The sequence below is a fragment of the Dipodomys spectabilis genome, unplaced genomic scaffold, assembly GCF_019054845.1.
Source record: "Dipodomys spectabilis isolate Male_0828 unplaced genomic scaffold, ASM1905484v1 ptg000145l, whole genome shotgun sequence".
NCBI classification, from domain to species: domain Eukaryota; kingdom Metazoa; phylum Chordata; class Mammalia; order Rodentia; family Heteromyidae; genus Dipodomys; species Dipodomys spectabilis.
This window is the reverse complement of record NW_024870822.1, coordinates 19,519,917-19,545,063: the sequence shown is the minus strand read 5'-3', so window position 1 is coordinate 19,545,063 and position 25,147 is coordinate 19,519,917. Positions and strand designations below refer to the sequence as shown.

Below are 25,147 nucleotides of genomic sequence, written 5' to 3'. Positions count from 1 at the left end.
AATAAAATAACTTGTCCAAGGAGACTCAATATTTTTATGGGACTGGGGGTTTAGCCCAGCGGAAGGGCGCCCGCCCGGCACACGCAAGGCCCTGGGTTCGGTCCTCAGCCCTGGAAAGGAAAAAAAAAAGACATAAAAGCTACAAAAGACCAAGGAGACTCAATATTTTTTATGATTTTTTTAAATTCATGTTTGTAAAAAATGAATATGAATATACTACATAGATACACATGTAGTATTGTTAGATAGAATCTTAATTGAGAAATTGCCATAATTCATTATCTAGTTTCGTTTTGTTGGGTTCTTTTGGGTGCTAAGGATTGAACTCAGGCTTTTTGCATGAGAAGCAAGTACTCTACCACTAACCTATTTTTACCTTATATTTCGGGTCTTATTTTGGTTGCTCCTGAATCAGATTTAATTTATTCCATACTTTATATTAGCATCAATTAGTTTTACAAGGTGGTTTCACTTTGACATCTCCATATATGCACAATGTACCTAGATCAGACTCATATCTTCTTTCACAGTTCAGCCTAGTCAAGGAAAAACACAAACACTCATGTAAGACCCTATCTCAAAAATAACTGGAGCAAAAAGAGCTAGATGCATGCTTCAGTGGTATAGCACCTTTCTTTCAAAAATGAAGCCTTGAGTTCAAACCCAGTAGTCCAGAAGTAAAAATAATAAAAAGAGAGTTTCCAAAGTATGTATTTCTTGATAGCTCTTGGGTGATATGATATTGATGCCTCTGGTTCGTTGACTACATTTTTATCAGCCAGTTTCTAAAACGTATAGGAAAAAAGAAATTGTTAAAACGGGAGGGCCTGGGATGAAAGAAGTAATTAGTAAACAAGAAGGTAAATCTAAGCAGTCAATATCTATGTGAACTAAAAATAATTACTATTTTGTGAGGCTCAAAAAAATACCCATAAAAATCCTGGGTAACCAGAGCATGTACATTAAAAGATATAGTCTTTAAAGGGTTTTATATAGGAAAGAGGATAAGATACTAACTCTACTTTTACCACTGTGTATAAACTACTAAGGCTATGAAAGCATAAAATTTCTTAAGCATTATATGGGGAAGCTAAGAAAACAAAAACTAATAAAGATGGAATAAATGGGAGAAGGAATCAATACAGAAGTAAAAACAAAATGGTAGGAACACATTGTAAAATATCAGTGCCTACAATAAGTATGTATAGACTTCTTGCTAAATAATGGTGATTTTCAAATAGGAGCTGAAAAATAACTGGCATCTATGTATTGCTTATACTGTATTAGGTATTGTTTCTAGTGATTTGTGATTTCTATATAGTAACTTATAGGTATAACGTATTTATTTTGCAGAGGAAGAAATTGAGAAAAAAACTTGTCTATAGCAACCCAGTAAGTGTGTCAAATTAGTGAAAACAATTCAAATTGGACAATCGTGGCTTTAGACAATCTGTTTTACTTCATTGTTTCAGAAACATTTTAGTGCTCTGCTATTGAAAATAACAAGATGAGGAAAAGCAATGAGAAAAGATGAAACAAGTTCCTAAAGAAATTGGGTGCCTTATAAATTAAAATGTATTTAAGGCTAGAATGTTAGTGATAGTCACTATACAGTATTGAAATGTTTTATGTCAAAGGAATATAAATGTAAACACCAAATAAAACATATCAACATCGGGATCTTTAACTTCTATTGGTCATATAGCACCTGTTCTTAACTATAACATGTTTCTCCACAATTTATTTTTTGCTGCATTGCAATAAACCAATACTGTTTGCTCACTATAACTTCCCCCCCTTCCCTGCATTATTTGGAACACTAAAAATCTATACCAGATTGTATTTTAAAAAAACAACACCACTGATACATTATACAAATGAATATAACTTTTACATCAAACCTAGGATCATAAGGAAAGTTTATCAGCAAATTTAGTTGTGAAACCAGATGCATAATTCCTAAATAATACATGTGCAAATTGGGTTTATTCCAAGAATGAAAAAGTCCTATTTAAGTTTGATATGATAAACAACATTGACCAATTAGAGGGATAAAAAATGATCTAAAAATGAACAAAAGTAGGGCAAATGTCATACTGATGAGATGTTAGAATTGTTCTTTTAAACAGACGTTTGCTGCTATCACTTAAATGTGCTAGGGGAAGTTCTAACTAGAATGTAAAAAATGGAAGAAAAGCCATAATTAGGAAGAAAACAATACTGTCATCACAGAAAATCCTAATCAATTTAGGGGAAAATATACATTATTACTATTCAAATTTTAATTTCTTTATAGAACAGCATCAAATTCTTGTTATGAATTTAGTTGGGAAATTGTCCTTATGTTCAGAATGTTATCTCTTTGCAGTGATTATTTATCTAGTAAGTCATTCATTGAGTATCTGGCTTGATGGCTTTCACCAGTTCAAAAATATTCTCAGCCTTTCTCATTCTTTTTTTCTTTTTGAGTTTTCAATTACACAAATGTTAGATCTTAATATCTCTTTCCTGTATCTCTTAAACTTCCATGTTTCCTATATTTTTGTCTCTGCCTTGTTCGAGGCGGTTTCTTTACATTTCAGCTGTGTTGTCATCTATAAATTCCATTTGCTTATAAAATTGTTATTACTCAGTTCTAGAAATTTCATTTCTTTTTCTGTTGTGCTTTCAATTTATTGGTGAATTTGTCAGTCTTGTCTTTTTATTTCTAGGTGCCATTTAAGGACAATCTGACATGTTTTTGTACATCTGACATGTTGAGGGAATAATTCATTACCCTTTAAAACAGAGAAACAGATTAACTTTTGGGTGATCCTTGGTAGGCTCTATTCTCCATTTTTGTGCTCTATAGTCCCTTCGGAGTGGGGCTGGTAGCTCATGTCTGTAATCCTAGGTACTCAGGAGGCAGAGATCTGAGGATTATGATTCAAAGCCAGCTCGGGCAGGAAGTCTGTGAGACTTATCTACAGCTAACCACCAGAAAACCAAAAATGAGTTCAAGCCCCATGACCAACAAAAGAAACAAATCTCTTGATTTTTTTTCCCCTTAGAATGCCATTATTTATGCAATCTAAACACTTCCAACTGAAAGTTACATGACAACGCCTCAATTGCTTAGTTAGGTGAAATCTGAAATATGGAAATTACACTTGTACCAGAAGTATTTTCAGATGTGCTGCAAGAGCTTAATTTGTACTCAAAATAGTGAGAGTGAGAGACACTTTTGTCATGTTTCTGATTTCAGTATGATGTTGGCTGGAGGTTTGTCATTCATAGCCTTTGTTAAAGTTGAAGTATGATCTTTCAATAGCTTCAGGACTTTTTACATGAAGTGATGTTGAATTGAGACAATGACTTTTTCTTGAATCTATTAAGATAACCATGTGATTTTTGTCCTTGATTCTCTTTATATACTGTATTATTGAACCTCCGAATAAAATCCAGTAGATTATGTATGATCCTTTAAATCTGATGTTAAATTCAATTTGCAGGTATTTCACTGAAGCGTTTTTTACACCTATATTCATCAAGAAAATGATCTAGTTTTCAGGCTTATTTTTGTTATCATTCCCTTATTTCGTATTGGAATAATACTGGCTTTGTAGAGGTGAGTATTGAAATATTCACCTTTCTGCTTTGTTGAGTACATTGATGAAGATTAGTGTAAGTTCTTCTTTAAAAGAACTAGACATTTGTCCACTTTAGCTTTCCCAATTTATTGGAATGTTTTGAAATAATCCTAAGAAATCTCTGGATTTCAATGGTATGTATTGTAGTAACATAGGTCTTCTTTTGTCTTGGTCAGTTTGGCTCAAGTTTTGTCTAGTTCATTTTTCCTCTTGTTTCAGTGTTGTTATTCCTCTTCCCTTCCCAAAATTAGATAATTGTATATACAAGATGGAGGGTAATCAAAATCAAGTACAAGAGGATTTACCATAGGAGGAAAAACATACAAAGGAAACAAAAAAATCATCTAGTACATTAAAAACAACGAAGAAAGAACCCTTGTGTCCGTATCTTGGGGTTCATTTTGCTTAGCATTATCTTATATGGTCATATGTACATAACCTTTGACCTTTTCTGCTCATCTGATAAAATTATCTTAGATATATACTAATTATTGCAAATGAGGGAAACCACAGGACCTATATTTCTTTGGGTTTGGCTTACTTCACCTAACATTTTTCCCAAGTCTTTCCATTGCCTAACAAATGGGGTAGCGTAATTTTTTCTGATATATATATATATATATATATATATATATATATATCCATATATATCACGTTTTCTTGATCCATTTATCTACTGAGGGGCACCTGGGTTGGTTCCATATCTTAGCTATGGTGAATAATGCTGTGATAAACATAGCTGTGCTAGTAGCTTTAGTATAGCCTTGTTTGTGATCTTTTGGGTAAATGCCCAGAATCAAGTTCATTTTTGAAAGAGCCAAGTCTATGACTCATTGTTTTGTATTATTCTTTCACAGTTCATTTCATTAATTTGAGCTTTCATCTTTATCATTTCATCTACTGATTTGGGGTCTGGCTTATTTTTGTTTTTATGAGTTTGGGGTACATCAATGAGTTTGAGATTTCACTTTTTAAAAATATAGACAGGCATATCTACAAGTTTCCCTCTTAGAACTGACTGCTGTATCTCACACATAATGATAAGCTGTGTTTTCATTTGATTTTAGATATTTTAATTTTTTTTGGGGGGGGGTCCAGTCGTGGGGCCTGAACTCTGGGCCTGGGTGCTGTTCCTCAGCTTTTCAGCTCAAGGCTAGCGTTCTACCACTTGAGCCATAGCACCACTTCCGGCTTTTTTTTTTTCATTTTGCTTATGTGGTGCTGAGGAATTGAACCCAGGGCCTCATGCATGCAAGGCAAGCACTCTACCACTGAGCCACCTTCCCAGCCCCTAGGTATTTTAATTATAATGATATAGATGGGTTCTTTTCTAGTCATGCTTTTTTGGGTTTCTAAATGTCTCCTGTACCTGGGATATCAATATCTTTCCCTAGATTTGGGAAATTTTTATGCTACTATTTCACTAAATAGATGTTCTATGCTTTTAGTCTGAAGTTTGTTGCCCTCTCCTATACCAGATTTGCAAGTATGTCCTCTTAATAATGTACAGGAGATCTTGGGAGTTGTGATCATATTTTCTTATACACAATACTCTTTCAACCTCTCTGCTCTCCCTTCCCACTAATGCCCACACCAGAGATAGGACCTGTGTTACATTGTGATCTTTTGAACATATTATTGCACATTTGCATGTTCAGTACTTTAATCAGATTGACCTCTTATGCTTGCTTTCTTTATCCCCACCACTCCTATTATACAATATAGCTTTCTGTGAGTTCGATTTTGCTATCTTCATTCAAGGTTCAATGGTATCTCAGTGTTGTTTATTTCTAATATTTCCCTTTTCCTCTTTCCTTTTATCCCCTCAAATAGTCCCACAATTACAAACATTAATGTCTGTAAATACAGACATAAATAAGAGATCCTATGAGTGCTGATAAAAATATGTTTATCTTTTAGGTTTAGCATCCTCATGAGAAAACATGCAGCTTTTGTCCTTCTGAACCTGGCTTACTTCTCATAATGATTACTTTCATCCATTTCCCTGCAAACAATATACTTTCATCCTTTACAGCTGGGTAACATTCCATTTTGTATGTGTGTATATATTTTCATGATCCATTTACCAGTTGTAGTGCATGTGGGCTGTTTCCAGAGCTTGACTATTGTCAATAGTGATGTAGGTCCCTATTCTTACATTCCTCTGGATAGATGCCCAGAGTGGTATCACCTGGTTGTACAGCAGTTTTATTTCTAATTTTTTCAGAAACCTCCATATTATTTCTATAGTGGTTACATATAGTAGTTATATTCCTACCAATAGTGTAGTAGGGTTCCTTTTTCCCTGAATCTTGATCAGCATTTCTTGTTGTATGTGTTCTTGATGACTATCTCACTCAAGGAAGGTAAAATCTCAATGTTGTTTTGTATTCCTTTTATGGCCAAGGATGTTGAATATTTCTTCATACATTTATTGACCAGTAGTACTTTTTTCAAGAACTGTGTTCATATCATTTGCTGATTTATTGTGTGGTCAATCCTTTTAGAGGTTTGATCTACATGTATGTGTATTCTGGTTATTAATCCCTTGTTAGATGTATAGGTGGCAAAGATTTTCTTCTGATGGATAGGTTATATTTTTATTGACTATTTCCTTTGTTATGCAGAAGCCTTTTAGTTTGATATCTTCTCATTTGCCAAGCAATTCTTGAACTGACATGCTGAGCTATTGGAGTTCTTCCTATTCAATATTGAAGTTTCTTCCTCTGCCAATGTGTTCTAGGTTTCAGGTCTTATACTAAGATCTTTCATCCACTTTGAATTGATATTAATACAGGAAAAAAGATGGGTATCAAGCTTCAGTATGTCGATATCTAGTTTTCTTGCCACCATGTTGAAAGTCTATCTTTTCTCCAACTTATGTTTTGGGTTCCTATGTCAAAAATCCAATGGCTGTAGCTGAATGGATTTGCTTCAGGGCCCTTGTTCCAGTGGTTTTGATGTCTGTTTTTGGTGCCAGTACCAGGTTATGTTATTATGGTTCTTCAGTATAATATGAAATTTGGTATTATAATGCATTCAGTATGCTTTAGCTATTCAGGCTCTATTGTGCTTCCATGTGAGGTTTAGAAATGATTTTCTATTCTGCTAAAATTGACACTGGGATTTTCATTGGGTTGTGCTGAATTGGTAGATTCCTTTCAGTTGCATAATCCTTTCACAAAATTGATTCTGCCAATCCATGAGCATGAGAGGTCTTTTTAACTTTTGATATATTCTTCAATTTCCTTTTTCAAGGTTTTATATTTTTCATTTTCACCTTCTTGGCTATTTACTCCTCTGTAAAGGCTATTGGAATGAAATTGTTATCCTGATCTTTCGAAGTCTGTTTATTGGTGGTGCACATAAAAGGTGCTGATTTTTGTGTTGGTTTTGTATTCTGCTACATTGCTAAGCTTTTTAATATATATATATATATATACATATACATATATATAAGATTTAGGAGTTTTGGATCGGAATCTTTATGGTCATAAATCTCTACACACTGAAATTTTTTGTCACTGAAATTTCTGCTGTCTTCTCAGTCTGGCTAGGAATTTCAGTACTATTTTGAATAGGCATGGGGAAAATGGATACCCTGGTCTCATTCCTGACTAGAGAAAATTATTTGTTTCCCCTATTTATTATAATGTTGGCTATAGGCTTGTCATACTTCGTCTTTATTATTTTTTTTTATTTTTTTGGGTCCGGTTGTGGGGCCTGAACTCTGGGCCTGGGTGCTGTCCCTCAGCTCTTCAGCTCAAGGCTAGCACTCTACCACTTGAGCCACAGCACCACCTTCCGGCTTTTTTCTTTTTGCTTATGTGGTGCTGAGGAATTGAACCCAGGGCCTCATGCGTGCAAGGCAAGCGCTCTACCACTGAGCCACCTTCCCAGCCCATACTTCGTCTTTATTATGTTGAGGAACATTGCTTCTATTTTTTGTTTCTTTAGGGATTTTATCAAAAAACATTTAATTCTATCAAAGATTCTTTCTATATCAACCGAGATGATCATATAATTGTCTTTGGTTCTATTTATATGCTGTATTATGTTTATTAATTTACGTATCTTGATCCAACCTTGCATACTTGGAATGAAACCAGTGACCATGGTGCTCAATCTTTTAGCAGTGTGCAGGTATTTTGTTGAGAACTTTTGAATCTATTTCCACTGAAGAGATTGTTCCGTAAATTTTTTTGTCCCTGTCAAGTTTTAGAATGACTGTAATACTAGCTTCATAAGATGTGTTTGGTAGTGTTCCTTTCCATTGTACTGCATGAAATATTCTGAAGAGTACTAGTATTAGTTCTCTGAAGATTCTGTATTGTTTTTCAGTGAATTATGTCTTGGACTTTTATGGGAGACTCTTTATTACTGTTTTAATCTTATTATTTGTTATAAAGGCATTTAAAAACTTCATATTGCTTTGCTTCAATTTTCCTAGGTCAAGTGCATCTAGAAATGCATCCATCCCTTGATTTTTCAGTTACCTTGAATGCATGTTTTCAAAGTATTACTTCACAATCTTCTGAATTTCATTGGTATTTGTTGTGATAACCTTAATTTCACCTGCATTTTAATTTGGTCTTTACCCTCCTCTTTTTAGTCTGATTGGCTAAGGGTTTATCAATCTTATATTTTAGAAGAACCAACTTTTTGTTTCACTGTACAGATTTTTTAAGTCTCTACATCTATTTCATTGACTCATTCCATAATCATTATTATTTCTGCCTGCTAATTTTGGGTTTGGCAAGATCTTGTTTTTCTAGAAGTTTGAGGTGCTTCATTAGGCTATTTATATGACATCTCTAGGATCTGACAGAATGCTAGGGTATTTGTTTTTTTGTATTGGCTAAGACTAATTTTATGTTTTAAAATAGTATCTATCTCAGAGAATGTTCTAGAGTTGCTAAGAATGTGTCCTGTGAGTTGTTTGGAGAAATAACTTGTAAATGTCTGTAGAGTCAATTTTGTCATTAAGTCTGCATAACGTAACTATTGGAAAGAGTGGAGTGCTGAAGTCTTCCACTATTATCATGTTGAAGTATATCTGTGCTTTAATGTCTATTAGTGTTTAATGAAGCATGGTGCACCAATATTTGGCACATTGTACTTTAAGGGATGCCAATACCATCACTAGTTATAGTAGTCAAGTATACATTCAGGTCTAAGTGAACCATAATCTCATATGTAACACATAATTTTAAGTTAATTCATTTAAGAGTGCTGAGATACAAAGAATAGTTTTCTGGATGTATCTAAAAAAACTTCCTTTCCAAGAAACCATTCAAGTTTTTCGTCTTTACACGAAGCTGAGTATAGTATACAAGCCAGCCTTAAGACAAAAATATTTATTATTTGGTAGATAAATCAGAAAGATGGGAAAAACAGGATCTTACCACATAGTTAAGGCAATACTAACTCTAAAACTTCAAGTTTCATTTTATTATTTAAGTAAATAATAAAATATTTTCCCTGCACGTGAAAAATCTTAATATTTTAAGTATGCAAACACCCTTGATTCATAACATAAAAACTTGCAAATATTCAGTGTACAAGTCTAAACTACGATTAAATCCATATTTTTAATAAATGTCATTGTTAAATCCATATTCTTAATAAATGCTCATAATCTAAGTTACAAAGTAGTAACACTTAATGTATAAAATGACATGTGAAGATAGTTATAAACAGTGAATATGCATTCCAGTTTATTCAGGGAAATCACAATTTACCATTTTTGTCTTTTCATAATTATTAATAACAATGTTACATCATTCTCAAGTACCCTAATTTACAGTTAACTTGTCTCTAAATCATGTTTTTGGATGGGAATATTTTATCTTTCAAACTGCAACAATCCATTGAAATGTGTAGAAATCTCTAAAAGATTAAATGTTTCTATTTTTAAGTCATACAACTGCTTTTATAAAGAAGTGAAGCAGGATAAATGGCTGTTCCTACAAAGAATCAATAATCCCATGACAGTTTACTGCAACTTTCAATAGACAATGGCTATAGGATGGATGTTTAGGAACCCCAGCAATCCTCAATTTTTAGGAAGAACGACGTAGATCTTATGAAGATATAGGGAAGAAGACTGGCATGCTCTACATTAGGTAAGTATTTCTACTATTATCTACTATTGTATCTAAAATGCCTCTGTAGTACAAACTCCTCATTTATTTGGAATTTAATTTCTCCATTAAACTTCTACTAAGCTGGACAAGTACTACAGTCTATTAATGACAGTAGATGATCAGAGAGGAGTTAGCACTTGGAAGCAAAGCTTCCTAAGGCATAAGACAAACAGAGTAAGGAAGGGATGACAGGAACTTTGTACTGAACAAGCAGTAGGGCATCCATGTTTTTTGGTTCGTAGCATCTTATTAAACACCTGCAATTTGTATCTGTTACTCAACAAAGAATTCTACCTTAGAAGTAAAATAACTAATGCCTATTATTACTCTAGTACTGTTTTTAATAACACATCTGTGTTTACTTTATGATACTGTGGCTTTCTTCTAGATACTACACTGATTAGGTTAAAAAGGTTTGGAGGTAAGTTAAATACACAACTTTATCTTCTAAAACACCTACGTACTTTCAACGTCTTTTGGCACAGATAAGGTAGGGCTGAGGCTGCAATGTCATACCTAATCTGGGCTTCAGATTTGGAACTAGGTCATGTGAAAAATGCAAATGAAACCTCTGAAGCAATGTTGTAAAAAACAAGAACATTTCCATCCAAGCAAGCTGTTCTCCAAGACAATGTCTTCTCCCTAAAGAAAAAGAGAGAGACAATAAGTTTTTAAGGCCTATATTTCCTAAAATTGATGTCTGATGTTTGGTTGCAATTAATGAAATCTGGAATTTTAAATGTTACAAAGTTATGTTTATTAAAGGATTCTTTTAAATCTTCCAAATACAAACTAGAGTTTTCAGCTTTTAGAAACTATTCCTTTATGTTCTTTCGTTAGGTCATAGGTTTCTTTTAAGGTTTTAGTTCCATCTGTTCTATTACTTCTCTTAATTTCAAAATTACCGCGCCTTCAGATATGTTGTAAGAGATCTAATTTGAGGTTTGGCATTTTGTTCAATAGACAAGAGAAGCTCATTTCAACTGACGAAATGTGTATTCTTCTTGAGGATGCATATCTAGTCCATGAGTCTCTTAAATGTGTCGTATTTCACCGCGATATTTCCTAGTAAGAGACGAGGTAATATAAACTGGGAGGCTAGATTCTAGTTTTACTTTAAGTTGTCATCTTGTTCCTTTCTCAAAGTCTGTTTCTCAAGACATGTGTTACTACATTCAAGCTCTACAAGTTTGATTAGAGTAAAAAGTTTCTAAAGAAGCTTTGCTTTTCAGCAGTTTAATTCTAGTTAATTAAGACTTACTTTGAGTAAAAGCAGCTGATACGGTGTACGTGCTGATACCAGGGCTTGAACTAGGGCCTGGGCACTGTCCTTTAGCAGTTCTGCTCAAGAATAGCACTCTACCACTTGAGCTACAGCTCCACTTTTAGGTTTTTACTGGTTAACTGGAGATAAGAGTGTCAGGTACTTTCTTGCCTAGGCTGGCTTTGAATCATGATCCTTAGATCATAGACTCATAAACAACTAGGTTTACAGGCTTGAACCAGTAAATTACTCCCAGTTAATTACCTTTTTTTTTTTGGTCCGGTCGTGGAGTCTGAACTCTGGGCCTGGGCACTGTCCCTCAGCTCTTCAGCTCAAGGCTAGCGCTCTATCACTTGAGCCACAGCGCTACTTCCGGCTTTTTTTCTTTTTGCTCTATGTGGTGCTGAGGTATCGAACCCAGGGCCTCATGCATGCAAGGCAAGCGCTCTACCACTGAGCCACTTTCCCAGCCCCCAGTTAATTACTTTTAATCAAACCTTTCTCTCCTAGAAGAATCAATATTATTTAGTCAGGGTATTTAATTCCAGAGAGGGATGTTTAATATTCAAATGTTATATATTCTGAATTTATACTCATGAAAATTGTCTTACCCAGGGAAAAAGGTACCAAAGCATCCTTCTTGGAAAAATATCCATTGCTGTCCAAAAATCGCTCAGGATAGAACATTTCTGGGTTTCTCCAGTACTTTTCGTCGAAGTGTACAGAATAAAGATTTGTAATTATGGTTGTGCCTTTTGGAATGGAATAACCACGTACAACTGCATCTTCAGAGGTTGCATGGAAAATCCCTAATGGAACTATGTTACAGAATCTTAAAACTTCATGTAAAACTGCTTCAGTATAAGGCATTTTGCGTTTGTCATCCCAAGAAGGCTTCCTATTTGGGCCTATAATTAAATCAATCTCTTTCCAAACTTGTCCTGAAAAAAGTTAATCAAGTTATTACACAATTCGTAGAACTGTATATATGTGTGTGTATGGCTATATTTATATTATATTCAAAATAATTTTACTTGGAGTAATACTAAATATCCTACAATAAGCCATCAGAATACATTCAGATTTAGATTGTTCATTATTTGGGAATTCTATTTAAATATATACTATCTATCTTTTACTAATAGTAGTCAATGCTCTGTGCAGCTTGGTCATAAAAACAAGTAAAAGAAAACCAAACCAATAAATAAATCAATCCAGAATTGAATGAGGAAAATTGTAAAACAGTCCTTGTGTTCAGTGAGGAAAATAGTAAAACATAAAACTCAGTTGAGAGAAACCAGAGATTCAATTTTAGCTGACACTTCTAGACCTTTAGCCTATATCCTCACTTATAACATCGGTACACTAAGTCCTATTTCAAGACCTTTTTTACATGAATGCAATACTATTATCATACTATTAGTGTGATAATAGATTTAAGTATTTCTCTTCTTGACTATCATAGCAAGAGTTTCTAGAGGTGCTTTGTACATCTGCCAGAGTAGAAATATATGGTTCATACATATAGGCAGACCTTGAGATCAAGAAAATCCTTACCTTGAATGTTTGGATAAAGGGCCATGAAAAGCATTGCCCAGCGTAGCACATTGGTTGTTGTTTCAGTTCCAGCAATGATCAGTTCACCGACTGAGAAAATTAGATTTTCTTTGGAGAAAGTAGATAATGGATCACTTTTGCCCTGATCCATTTCATCTAAATAAGCATCAATAAAATGCTGAGGTGAATGAGGCTTTCTGTTGGCTGACGCTTTTTCAATAAGTCTGGAGAGAAAATCATAAACCACATCTGCATTTCTAAATAGTTGTTGATGTTTCCCAAAAGGTAAGATGCCAATCCATGGAAAGGCATTATACAGGAAGACTGAGGCACTGGCAGCTAGTTCTACATTTTCACTAAATAACTCAATCATGTGCTGAAAATCAGTGTCTTCATAAGTAAATCGTTCTCCGAAAAGGATAAGATTAGTTATATTTGAAACAGCATTTGTTATTAATTGTTTAAAGTCAAAAGGTCTGCCTTTGTAAGTTTCAATAGCATCAGTAAAAAACTGAGTTTCTTCTAAGATCTTAGATTCAAAAGACTTTTGACCATATCCAAAGTAGCGAAAGCTGTTTACAGCTAATCTTCTGTGATCAATCCATCCTCTGCCATATCTGGAGTTGAGTAAGCCTGAAAAAGATATTAAAATTTTGTATAATTCCAACTTTTCTGTATTTAACAACTGAAAAGGCTATGGAATTGAAAAAAGAAAAAAATATTTAAATGAGTAGTTATTTTCCTAATTATCTTTCCACATGACTAGATAGTTGGGTCTTATTCTCTGCTACTCACTAGCTATAGAATATTAGAGAGAACCTGTCTAATCTCCAGAAGGAGATTGGAAGAAAAGATCTATAGTTCTCCCAACACAGGAATTATGACTAGTTTGGGTTAATTCGACCTGGGTTGTTCAACTTTTACTAAGACTAACTTATAAAAGATAATGTCTTTAAGGGAAAATTTTTACCTTGGATTAAAGAAACATCTGAAAATCATTCTTTTCGGGTTGGAAAATTTCTACTTAAACCAGATTTAGGATATAAGTTTATTTATTTTTTTTCGTCAGTTGTGTTACTTAAATTCTGGGCCTGGCCACTGTCCCTCAGCTCTTCAGCTCAAGGTTAGTGCTCTACCACTTGAGCCACAGTACCACTTCTGACTTTTTCTATTTATGGGGTGCTGAGGAATCGAACCCAAGGCCTCATGCATGCGTGGCAAGCACTCTACCACTGAGCCACCTTCCCAGCCCCTATAAGTTTATTTTATTTTACTTATTTATTTTTGCGGGGGAGGTCCGGTTGGGGGCCTGAACTCTGGGCCTGGGTGCTGTCCCTCAGCTCTTCAGCTCAAGGCTAGTGCTCTACCACTTGAGCCACAGCACCACTTCTGGCTTTTTTTTTCTGCTTATGTGGTGCTGAGGAATCGAACCCCGGGCCTCAACCATGCAAAGCAAGCGTTCTACCACTGAGCCACGTTCCCAGACCTAAGTTTATTTTCTATACAAGAATATTTTACCCAGCAAGGTAATCTGAATAAAATGATAATGTAATATAAGCATCAAATAATGAAGGTAGGGAACAGCATAGGCAAACAAGAAGCTCATACTTTTCTGAGGTGGTTAATGTTTCCCATAGAATTCTAGAATCCTGACAGTGTATCTGCTGTCCTGATATGGTTACTATGGAAAATATCCTTTTTATATTAACTATGAAGAAAAATCACAGTATCTTTAATGCATGTATTTATGTAGCTAATGTTTTCTAGGTACAATTACATTCTTCACTGGGACATTGGACAACCTATAATGAAACATGTCAAATTTTCTTGTGTTCATGAGGTACATATAAAATTTAAATTCCAACAACTTTTGTGAAGCACTTTTAAAATTAGGTGCTCATTGATCCAGCAATTCCACTCCTGGGCATTTACCCAAAAGATTCCATACCAGGATATAGTAAAGCCACTAATACAGCCATGTTTATTGCAGCACTGTTCACCATAGCCATGGTATAGAATCAGCTCAGATGTCCCTCAATGGATGAATAGATCCAGAAAATGTGGTACATATACAATGGATTTTTACTCATCCATTAGGAAGAATGATATTGTACCATTTGTAAAGAAATGGAAATACCTGAAAAAAAAGATCATGTTAAGTGACATAAGTCAGGCCCAGAGAAACAAAGGATGCATATTTTTTCTTACATGTGAAAGCTAGATTTCACTTACAAACTCATAAGTAAATACATTGGGTAGTCTGAAAGTGTATACACATGTATTAACTAAATATAGTAGTGTAGATTCAAGGGACATCTCAAATAGAGTAACTCCATAGAAAGTTGAGAAAAATAAAATACCAGGAAGTGAGTACTAGAAAGGGATGATATGCGTCAAGGAAAAGAAGAAAATGCAGTCAAGAGTCTAATGTATATCCTATAAAATTAAGAAGAGTGAGGGAAGGAATGGTAGGGGAGGGATGTTGAAGAGGTAACATTGATCAAGATATATTGTATGCATAAACTGTTAGATGACAATTCCTTTGTACAACTAATAATAAAAAGGAACCTCCACAATATGTAGAGTATTTACTGAAGCAATTTTATATCCCAATAGTCTACTCTTGCTCTCCACATTCCCAGATGACTATTCATTCAACAAACATGAATTCAAAATGTGTTTATGGAATATCTATTATGTTCCAGGTAGTTAGGGATTTATCAGAAAGATCTCCATTCACACGGAACTACAAGTAGGAGTGATAGACAACAGATAAACTACAGAGAAAAGTGATACAAAGTAGTCATGGAAAGTTTAATCTAGGTAGTGAATCTTTAGATAAATAAGTAAACCCTTAGGTAAGTGAGTTAGTCAACCAAATATTTTGGGGAAAGTAACTGTAGGTAGACACAGCAGCTGTAAGAAGCAAAAACAAAATGAGAGCAAAGAACCATAGCAAAAACATGACAGCATATTAGAGAACTGTGTGATTTTGGTACATACAACAAGAAGGTATGGAAGCACATTTTCATATTAATCCTATATTGGCCAAAATGGGGCTGAGCCTATCCAAAGAGCAACTTATCTCCATTCTTGCAGCTGGGTAATGGTAGCTATGGTTTCTCATTTCCAAGGTCAGTGCTATGTATTTTCAAAGCAGATATTTTTTCTTATTTTTAACCTATTGATTTTAAAAAATAAACTTAACTTGAATTCTCACTTTATATCCATGATAAAAATAGCCTGAACTCTAAATTTACAGCTTTGAAAATATATACTTTGTCTCAAATATTATTCTTGTCACATCATCTTTCATTTTCATCACTTTCTTAAAGGTTTTATAATTGTGATTTATTCTTTTGTCTAATTATTATTATGGTTATTCAAAAGGCTGCAGATTTGATTTACATTTCCTTACTGCTTTACTACATTATGATCCGAAATTTTAGTCTTTAAAATTGGTTCTGTTTTTTTCATTAATTGATTTGTTTTATGATTTTGAGCATTTTTCTTTTTAACTAAATGGCTTTTTAGTCTACCTAAACAAAACGTTAATTTTTTGAAAGTGTAAAGTTGTCATTAGATAATTTGAAGCATCACGATTGTAAAAAAATTTTTATTAAAACCATTGTATATGGCTGGGCATAATCTTAGCTACTCAGGAGGCTGAGATGTGAGGATTGTAGTTCAAAGCCAGCCCTGGCAGGAAAGTCCATAAGAACCTCCAATGAACCACCACAAAGCCAGAAGTAGGGTTGTGGCTTAGGTGGTAGAAGAACACTAGCCTTGAGCATAAAAGCTCAGAGAGAGTCAGGCTCTCAGTTCAAGCCCCAGATCAGCACCAAAGAATGAACAAAAAAGATTGTATCTGATTTCAACATTTGGAGACTTTATTCTTACCAACTTAGTCAACTTTTAGCTATCCATTCTGTTGAATATAGATCATTTGCTATTAATCCATATGGCATGCTAGTTCTTTATTTAAGCTTCACAGTTCATATATGTATCTATCATAATAGTGAGTAATTAAGAAAGGCTCCTTCAATTTTTGTAAGCTTATAAGTAAAACGATAGTAAATATGTTACAAAATACTCATCTGACATCAAAAAGACACTCCTGATTCAAATATGTGTATGCATATATACATGTGCACACTCTAATTTGTTTCATAAATTTTACAACTATTAGCAAGTACTAATTCTTTAAAACATTATTTGTAATATTTATTAAAACTGGTTTAAAAGAAATGAGCATGTCCTCAGATATTAATATTTCCATAAGTATATAAATACATTTTTGTAATTAGAATCCAAACTCTATGCATTTAAACTACCTAAAATAAGGAATGTAATGTTAAATAGTTTAATAAGCCCCTAAATAGCTGAATATACATACCTCCCATTTTTGTCATTTTTATGAAGAGAGGAAGGCATGGTCTATCTGCAAAAATTTCACTTTGATGAACAAGGCATTCCTTTATTACATCATAGCCATTGAGAACCACAGTTAATATGCCTCCAAGATCTAAACTGAAAATCTTTAAGAAGAGAAGAAACAATCAAATGGCAGTATGTACAAAGAAATACAATCAAGAAAATCCACACTTATAAGCCCAGCCCTTCCAGTATTCGTTACTTTCCTGAAAATATGAGCATTTATTGGTCAACTGACAATATCTCAATAGCACAATTCACTATAATATTCTGTATCTGAAGCTATAATCATATAAGTGGTAACATGGAAAGAATGGTACTCAGGAGGCCTAGGTTCTAGTTAAAGATTTTCCATTTGCTGGTTCTCTCCAGCAGCCACTTTAATGGTATATAAAAAATTACTCATGAAACAATATTATTGCCATGAGAGCCAGGAGAATTTAATCAACAGACACATTAAACTCTAGAATCTTCTCTGTCTTCTGATTTTAAAGGGTCAGAGAGTACCTGTTTGCTTAGGGAGATGAAATAGCTCATTCTAAGGAATAGTTAACAGGCTATCTAGAAGCAGTAAGATAGGTACAAACAAGCTCTCCTCTAGCCTTTTGATGGGATTATTGTAGAAGGCTAAACACTTAGAATCCTGTATCTACTCAGAAACAAGATAAGCACTCATACAACCTGCAGTTTTTCTGCTGGCATCAGGCATTTACTATGAACACCTTTTACTCAGAATTCCTACACACAGTCATAGTTTTCATGGGGTTTCAGGGTTCTCACAGGGGTCTAGGGTTCCCACAGCCATTAGATAGATATAAGACCTGAGGCAGTTCACTTAACCTTTATGGGCTTTAAGTTGCCACCGAAGTTATATTTAACTTATATGTTCTTTTAGGATTCACTGGACCTCAAATATATAGAAATCTGTTATTTCCAAGATGAATGGAGAGGCAATACCATCTGTTCATTATTATGCCAGACTCAGGGGAAGAGCTTATCAAAGGCCTGAGAGACAACTCTCAAGTAGAAATACATTGTAAGCAAGGCTCATTTGTACTTGCCTCATGAAGGAAGCCCTGAACAACTTAATGAAAAAAGACCTTGAAGGAAAGACATTCACCACACAGGCATAGGTGACTATCCTCTCAGTTTTGCTTGACAGCTTCTTACAGACAAAATATTGAGACAAGGCCTATCTCTATATGAACAAATCGAGATTTAGTATGGTCCACACTAGTTAAAAGAAAACACAAGATTTGGAAGAGAGCAAAACTTCTGCAGAAGCATTTATGTCAGCAAAAGTGATAGCGATTGTCAAGTGGAAATGAAATCAGTCCCACCTGAGTGACGTGTCCACCAGAGTCTCAGGCACAAGTGTGGGCCCTGGAACTGGGCAGTAGGTGTATTTAGAAACTTGAGGAAAGAGTATATAAGTACCACTATTAGTACTGGTATGAGTCAAAGTGGCAGTGGGAGAGTTTTCCACACAAGGGAATAGTTATGAGCTGATAAACTGAATCACAGGGGAGTGGGTGAAAGCAGTCTTTCAGTTCCCAAAAGCAGTTAAATAGTGTTGTTATGAGAAGATCTTTCACAGAAATGTAATTTTAGGAAAACCAATAAAAACAGCATAAATTAATATAAGTGTTCCTGATGTAGGGAAGAAAAAACAAGTAACTCATAATTTCACAAGGATAGGCAAAGACACTGGTATTGAAAGCTATACTAGTATAAACACAGAACAGAGAGGAAATGTAGTTCAATGTAAAGCTTTCAAATGTAGATGCTAGAGTATAAAAACCAAAAAGGCATTATTACAGAAAGATGGTACTCAAGAACTTTGGATATTATTTTTGAGAGTAAAACTAGCATTTTATTCTGGTATAGGCTGCTTTTAATGACTGTTGGTAAATTTTTGTGAAACTTAAATTTTTGTGAACCTTGAATGTGTTTATATATGAAAAGGTCCACTAGTAGGCCCATACATTCTTTGATTTATTCAATTGTTTTTTTTTAGCACCTATTATGGGCAAGTTCTGATGCTGGCAGACATGTAAACAAGAATATATGACACCTTCTCTTTAACTTCTATAAGTCACCCTATGATCTAAGTCACTTCCTTTCCCTGAAAAATCAGTTATACCTAAATATTTTCACTATCCAGTTAATGATCACTTTATCTATCTTCAAGTTTCTCAAATCCTAATGTTACAATTGCCCATGTGACTCATGTTTTCCCCAAATCCCAAATCACCTACTCAGAAGTCAAGTTGTTTCTACTTTCAGAATATAGAGTTTGACAATTTCTTATCATCTCTGCCAAAAGTTGGATCTTAAATGTTCCCTAACAGCCTATGTGTTAAAGGCATGATCTTGGGTTTGGTACTTCTTGGGATGTGGTAGAAACTTTAAAAAGTAGGGCTATAAGCTTATATGGCCATATGTACATAGCTTTTGACCTCTTCTGCTTGTCCTAGCATATATTAGTTACTGCAGATAAGGGAAACCATGGGACCTATGTTTCTTTGGGTCTGGCTTACTTCACTTAATATAATTTTTTCCAAGTCTTTCCATTTCCTAAGAAATGGGGTGGTTTCATTCTTTCTAACAGAGGCATAGAATTCCACTCATCTACTGAGGGCATCTGGGTTGGTTCCATATCTTAGCTATGGTGAATAATGCTTCGCTAAACATAGTTGTGCTGGTAGCTTTAGTACGGCCTTGTTTGTGACCATTTTGGCAGATGCCTAAAAGTGGAATTTCTGGGTCAACGGGGAGCTCTATCTGTAGTCTTTTGCGGAACCTCCATACTGCTTTCCAAAGTGGTTGAACAAGTTTACATTCCCACAAACAATGCAGTAGCGTTTTTGGCCACATCCCCTCTAGCATCTGTTGTTATTATATTTTTTGATTATAGCATTCTAACTGGGGTGAGGTGCAATCTCAATGTTGTTTTGATTTGCATTTCTTTTATGGCCACAGAATTTAAGCATTTCTTCATGTGTCTATTGGCCATTCTTATTTCCTCTCCAGAGAAGTCTCTCTTTAGGGATGTTAGGGGAAAAACAAAGGAAATGGACTCATTACCTTGCTCATGTAACTATAACCCCTCGGTATAGTATCTTTACAATAAAAAATATACATTAAAAAGGTAGGACCAACTGGAAGGTTTTAGACCATGAGGGCAATGCTCTGAAAGGTGATGTTGTCATCCTAGTCACTCCTCTTTCTCTCTCATTTTTACCTCCTAGCTTCCAAGAGATAAACAGCTTCCTCTATTCCACACCTCTACTATAAGGTACTGCTTCAGCACAGGCTCAAAAGCAATGGGGCCAATCAACCATGTAATGAACTCTCCAAAATAAAAGCTGAAACCAGTCTTTCCCCTTATCTCAGGTATTTTGTTACAATAACACAAAACTGACTAAAATAACCTCTATACTGGTACTGTGATCCAAATTAATTACATTTCTTACGCTTCATGACAACCTCCACACTATAGATAATTCTCAACATGGCATATTCCTGCTTCATGATTTTGTACTTGCTTTTCTCTTGCTCACATGTATTCTAGTTCTAATAGTTTGCTCCTTTATTTCCTTGTAAGCCTTTGATCAGTTGCTATCTTTACAGTGAGATCTGCTCTAGCAAACCAATTTAACATTTGACCCTCTAGCATTCTGTTTCCCTCACTCTAATTTAGCTTATTTTGAACACTACATTCTTCTAACATAACTTAATAAATCATGGTTTAATTGAAAAAATCATGTTTATAATTGTCTTACCTCCACTAGGCTCTACTAAAATGTAAGTTTATAAGGGAGGGGCCTCTTTTTTCTTACTGCTATATCTCCAACACCTAGCATAATACAAAGCAAATGATGACAATTAACAAAAATATTCTGAGTTAATAGACTATGATGGAGGCATACACTTAAGCATATTTTCATGACAACATTATAGACTAAATTCAAATAAATAGTAAATGTTGTTGATGCTCTGGTGATTGCCACATTCTTTAAACCTTTCTCCATTTATGTTTTCATGTGGAATGACTCTGTTGACTATCATGCTATGCAAAATTAAGTCTTTAAGAATCATCATCCATGTAGCCTTTCTTGATGCATTCTTGCTTCCTGGTTAGAATCACAACTCACACTTAGAAGCTCTCATGAACTACCTTAAAAGAAATGTTTACTGGGGCTGGGAAGGTGGCTAGTGGTAGAGTGCTTGCTTTGCATGCATGAGGCCCTGGGTTTGATTCCTCAGCACCATATAAGCAAAAAGAAAAAAGCCGGAAGTGGTGCTGTGGTTCAAGTGGTAGAGCGCTAGTCCTGAGCTGAAGAGCTGAGGGACAGCGCTCAGACCCAAAGTTCAGGCCCCATGATGGGATTCTCCCCCCTCCCCCAAAAGAAAAGAAATGTTTACTTTCTCATCTTCAACCTGCCTGATAAATTATAACTCCTTAGAAGCAGTGATTTCAGCTTTGAATCCTTCAGAATTTCAATTAGTGCGTTGCATAAAGTTCTCAATGTTTGCTGTAAAAATAAATTGTTAATAATTTCACTTGCCTTAAAGCCATTATTTTATGGTCTTTGTAGTACCTGAAAAGTATATGACAAAGCCAACTGTATTGGCATTGCTTCTTGAAGTCTAGCTTAACGTTAAAGTTGCTGCAGAAACTTAAAGACTTGGAGTAAATCCCCAAAGAAATGGTAACTTTTAGTGTAGAATATTTCTTTTTTTTTTCCTTTTTTTTTTGGGGGGGGTTCCAATCATGGGGCCTGAACTCTGGGCCTGGGCGCTGTCCCTCAGCTCTTCAGCTCAAGGCTAGTGCTCTACCACTTGAGCCACAGCACCACTTCTGGCTTTTTTCTTTTTGCTTATGTGGTGCTGAGGAATCGAACCCAGGGCTTCATGCATTCAAGGCAAGCGCTCTACCACTGAGCCACCTTCCCAGACCTGTAGAATATTTCTATGTAAGAATTATGAAGACTGGATTTTTCTGCATGTACAAAGTAGGTTTCACTTGAAGTGACTGTCATAAGCAATTTAAATGTCCAGGCTTTCATCTGTGCAATCACATTTCAAAAAAAAAAAAAGACTGAAAACATAAGATTGTATTTCCAAGTAAGTCATATAAACTACTTTCTTCCCAAACTATAGCAGATAATAATTTCCTTCTACCTCTAGCAAAGGTATTTTAACGGCTCTTACTAACTTTGAGACTGACGGAATTGAAAAGTACTGCTAAGACAAAGGGAGGTCTTATGGGCATTCTAGTATAATAATAGTATAATTATATACTAGTATATAATTATATATTTACTAATATAATAATATTGAAGTGGCTTAAACAGTTTTGTTTTAGTGGTTATCAATTCAAGTATAAGAGTAGGGGTAAACCAATGGCCACTTTTCAGTGCATATAACCTCATTTTTTTTCTTCTGTTTTTCCTCTGCCTCTTCTCAATTTAACCCTATTTGATTTGTAGTAAGGAGCTCTCATGGTAAATAAAACAAAATTAAAAAAAACAAATAATTATGGAATTCTCAAAAACTAATACCAAGAAAAAAACCTATCATTTATGCCCAGTTCTCATCTCTTAAATTAGATCTACATATCACTACATGACAGCTTTCTGGCATATTTATATCCTAATTTGTAACCTTGTCCCAAAGGAATATTTGTAGTAAATACAGTTCTTTTTAGTTCAAGTATCTATATATGGAGATTATAATTCTCTATTTTGTGAGAAACTATTTCAAATAACTGTCTTGAAAATACTTTTAGCAGTTTTTAACTCTCCTGCTAAAACTTTCAAAATATACTCATACCAGGAGTACTGGATGGTGGAAAACAGAATCTAAGAGTTACAGATACTTTCTTTACCTAAGTCCAGCTTCCCTTTTGTGACCAAACCTTTAGTAAGCTGAAGAAACTTACCCAATGCTTATAAAAATTAGTTTTCTCACCAACCTAAATTACAATTAGGTAAAGAATAGTTAAGTAAACAGTTAAGCATCAACCTGAAATACAATTGTCTAAGACCCTGCAATTTTCCCTGTTTCTGATTAATAAATTTTCACTCTGCTACTGGATTCCTTAAAATAAAGTTGTGTTTGTTTTCCTCCTCTTTTTACTCCTGCCACCAGGCACGTGCCTGACATGTTGTTTCACGTAAAGCAGTGTAATTTAAAACTATACAGACCAGGTGGGGTTTGAAATGGTTCAGTGCTCTGGATGAGTGCAGATTGACAGTGAGATCAACACACTGTAGGCACATTGATTGCTAGGCCATGCTATTAAGAGCACATTCCTGGCCATTCAGGCCAGGAAGGCTCACTGTACTGTAAGGCTCCCACACTTGTTCATGTTTCTTTTTTTTAATTAATTTAGTCACTTTACAAAATCTCTTATCCGACCCCATTTCTGCCAGGACCATTCCCCTGTGTACTCTTTTCACCTTCACAGTAGTCCCTGCTCAAATGACAACATCGAAGAACTAGTTCTGATCTAGAACTCACCACCTGGACTTTCTGACAAACAGAACCTATGCCTCCACAGGGTCGAGAAGTTTTTGACCACTGAGCGCAGGCGTGGGTCCAGACGCAGCTCTCAGTGCGCAGGCGCAGTGCTCGCTGGGCGCCCACACCAGAAGGCGGGAAAGTCGTCACTGCCTGGCCTCAAGGTAGTGGCACGGAGTTCTCCAGGCTGAAGCTAGGTTCCTCGCCCTACCTCGTGCGCGGGAGGACCCTCCCAGGGCAGCCGCGCCACGGTGAGAAGCCCCGCGTTAGCCCGAGCCGCCCGCGGCCCGTGGGGGCCGTACCTCGCCGTACACCTGGCTCTGCTTCCGCATGTACACGTGAGGAAGGTCAGCTGAGGTGGCCAGAGAGTAGATGTTGCCGATACATGGCAGCCCCCGGGGACCCGGGGGGAAGCCCGCTGGCCGTCTCTGCTTCAGTAGCTGGCGAACCACCAGTGCTAACAGCAGCAGGAAGAACGCGCCCCCGAGCACCGCAGCGAACACCTCAGCTTCCCAAAGCTTCCTCATCGGTCCGCACTCTCGGACTCCCACCGACGCCCTGTGGGCCCCCCCACCCCGCGACGGTCCCGCCAGCTCAGCCGCGCTCCCATTGGTTAGCTATCCAGAAGTCCCGCCTTAGTTCGTGGCTATTGGCTTACGGAATGTAGGACGCTCCTGCCCTGTCAGGTTAGCTGTCTCCCGACTTGGTCTCGCCGGGTCCGCTTTGCGACCCATAGGAGCTGACGCGGTGAACACTGACCCACAGGGCACCGAGCCCGGTGGCTCTTTTCCACGATGTTGACATCAGTACGTGGACTACAGGTCAGGTTAGTTTCACTCACTGGGCTAGGTGGATCTTGGCTTTCTTGCCAGCCAGTCCTTTTTGTAAGGCGTCCTTTTAGGTTACTAGGTGTGCCTGTTTCAGACTAAGAAGACCAGAGAAGCTACCAGCACTATAATCGGTACCTGCCTGAACTTGACAACTTTCTGAAGTTCCATTAGAGAATTCACCTGTTATACCAAAAGAAAACAATCACACTGTAATATTTTACTTCACTCGTCTTTGTAAGAATCGTGATGAGTTATGAGTTTGACTTTGTTCGCCTACTATTTTCCCTGTGTCTGGTTTCCCCAAACGGATTACTTATGGGCCTCTCGTGTGTAGTTTCTCAGGGGTAATACTCTTTGAGATTGTCTCCTACCTAAAACTACGTAACTGATTTCATATCGTTATTTCATTTTTATTAGGCAATTACTTGCAACCCAAGACCTACGGGGTCTCTAATTAAGATTTGATATTGGCAGGTTTTGTAGTTCTCATTCGCTTACATTTCATTCATACAATAAATATTTAGTGAATCTCTGCTTCATGCAAGATGCCCTAATCAATGAAGATATATATTTTAGTATGAGCAATAATGATCTCCACCCACAAAATATCCACTACTGCTGATTATAAATTCTTGATATATTATCTTTAATGATTCTTTAAATTCATATTAATCAATCCTTATCAATCTGCTAGTAAAATGGAAAAATAATGGTAAATGGTTATTATTAAACTTAGTCACTAATGTCACAAGATAGATG

The 25,147-nt window shown here is 35.8% G+C and overlaps 1 protein-coding gene across 3 annotated transcripts; it reads right to left on the bottom strand.

The window, feature by feature from the left end:
- Window positions 1-163: 163 nt before the first annotated feature.
- On the bottom strand, window positions 164-24,087 carry LOC122117854 (vitamin D 25-hydroxylase). 3 transcript variants are annotated; one of them, XM_042691731.1, is made up of 6 exons: window positions 23,861-24,087; window positions 16,993-17,134; window positions 12,597-13,229; window positions 11,651-11,980; window positions 10,292-10,417; window positions 164-785 (listed from the first exon to the last, which is right to left on the bottom strand). In XM_042691731.1, the coding sequence occupies exons 1-6, from the start codon at window positions 24,083-24,085 to the stop codon at window positions 775-777; spliced, it is 1,467 nt and encodes a 488-aa protein (XP_042547665.1). In that variant the 5' UTR covers window positions 24,086-24,087; the 3' UTR covers window positions 164-774. The 3 variants fall into 3 exon arrangements, with proteins under 3 accessions (XP_042547665.1, XP_042547664.1, XP_042547666.1); XM_042691730.1 differs by lacking the exon at window positions 164-785 and adding an exon at window positions 9,330-10,181 and having other exon boundaries at window positions 10,238-10,417; XM_042691732.1 differs by lacking the exons at window positions 164-785; window positions 10,292-10,417 and adding an exon at window positions 10,441-10,840.
- Window positions 24,088-25,147: the final 1,060 nt, after the last annotated feature.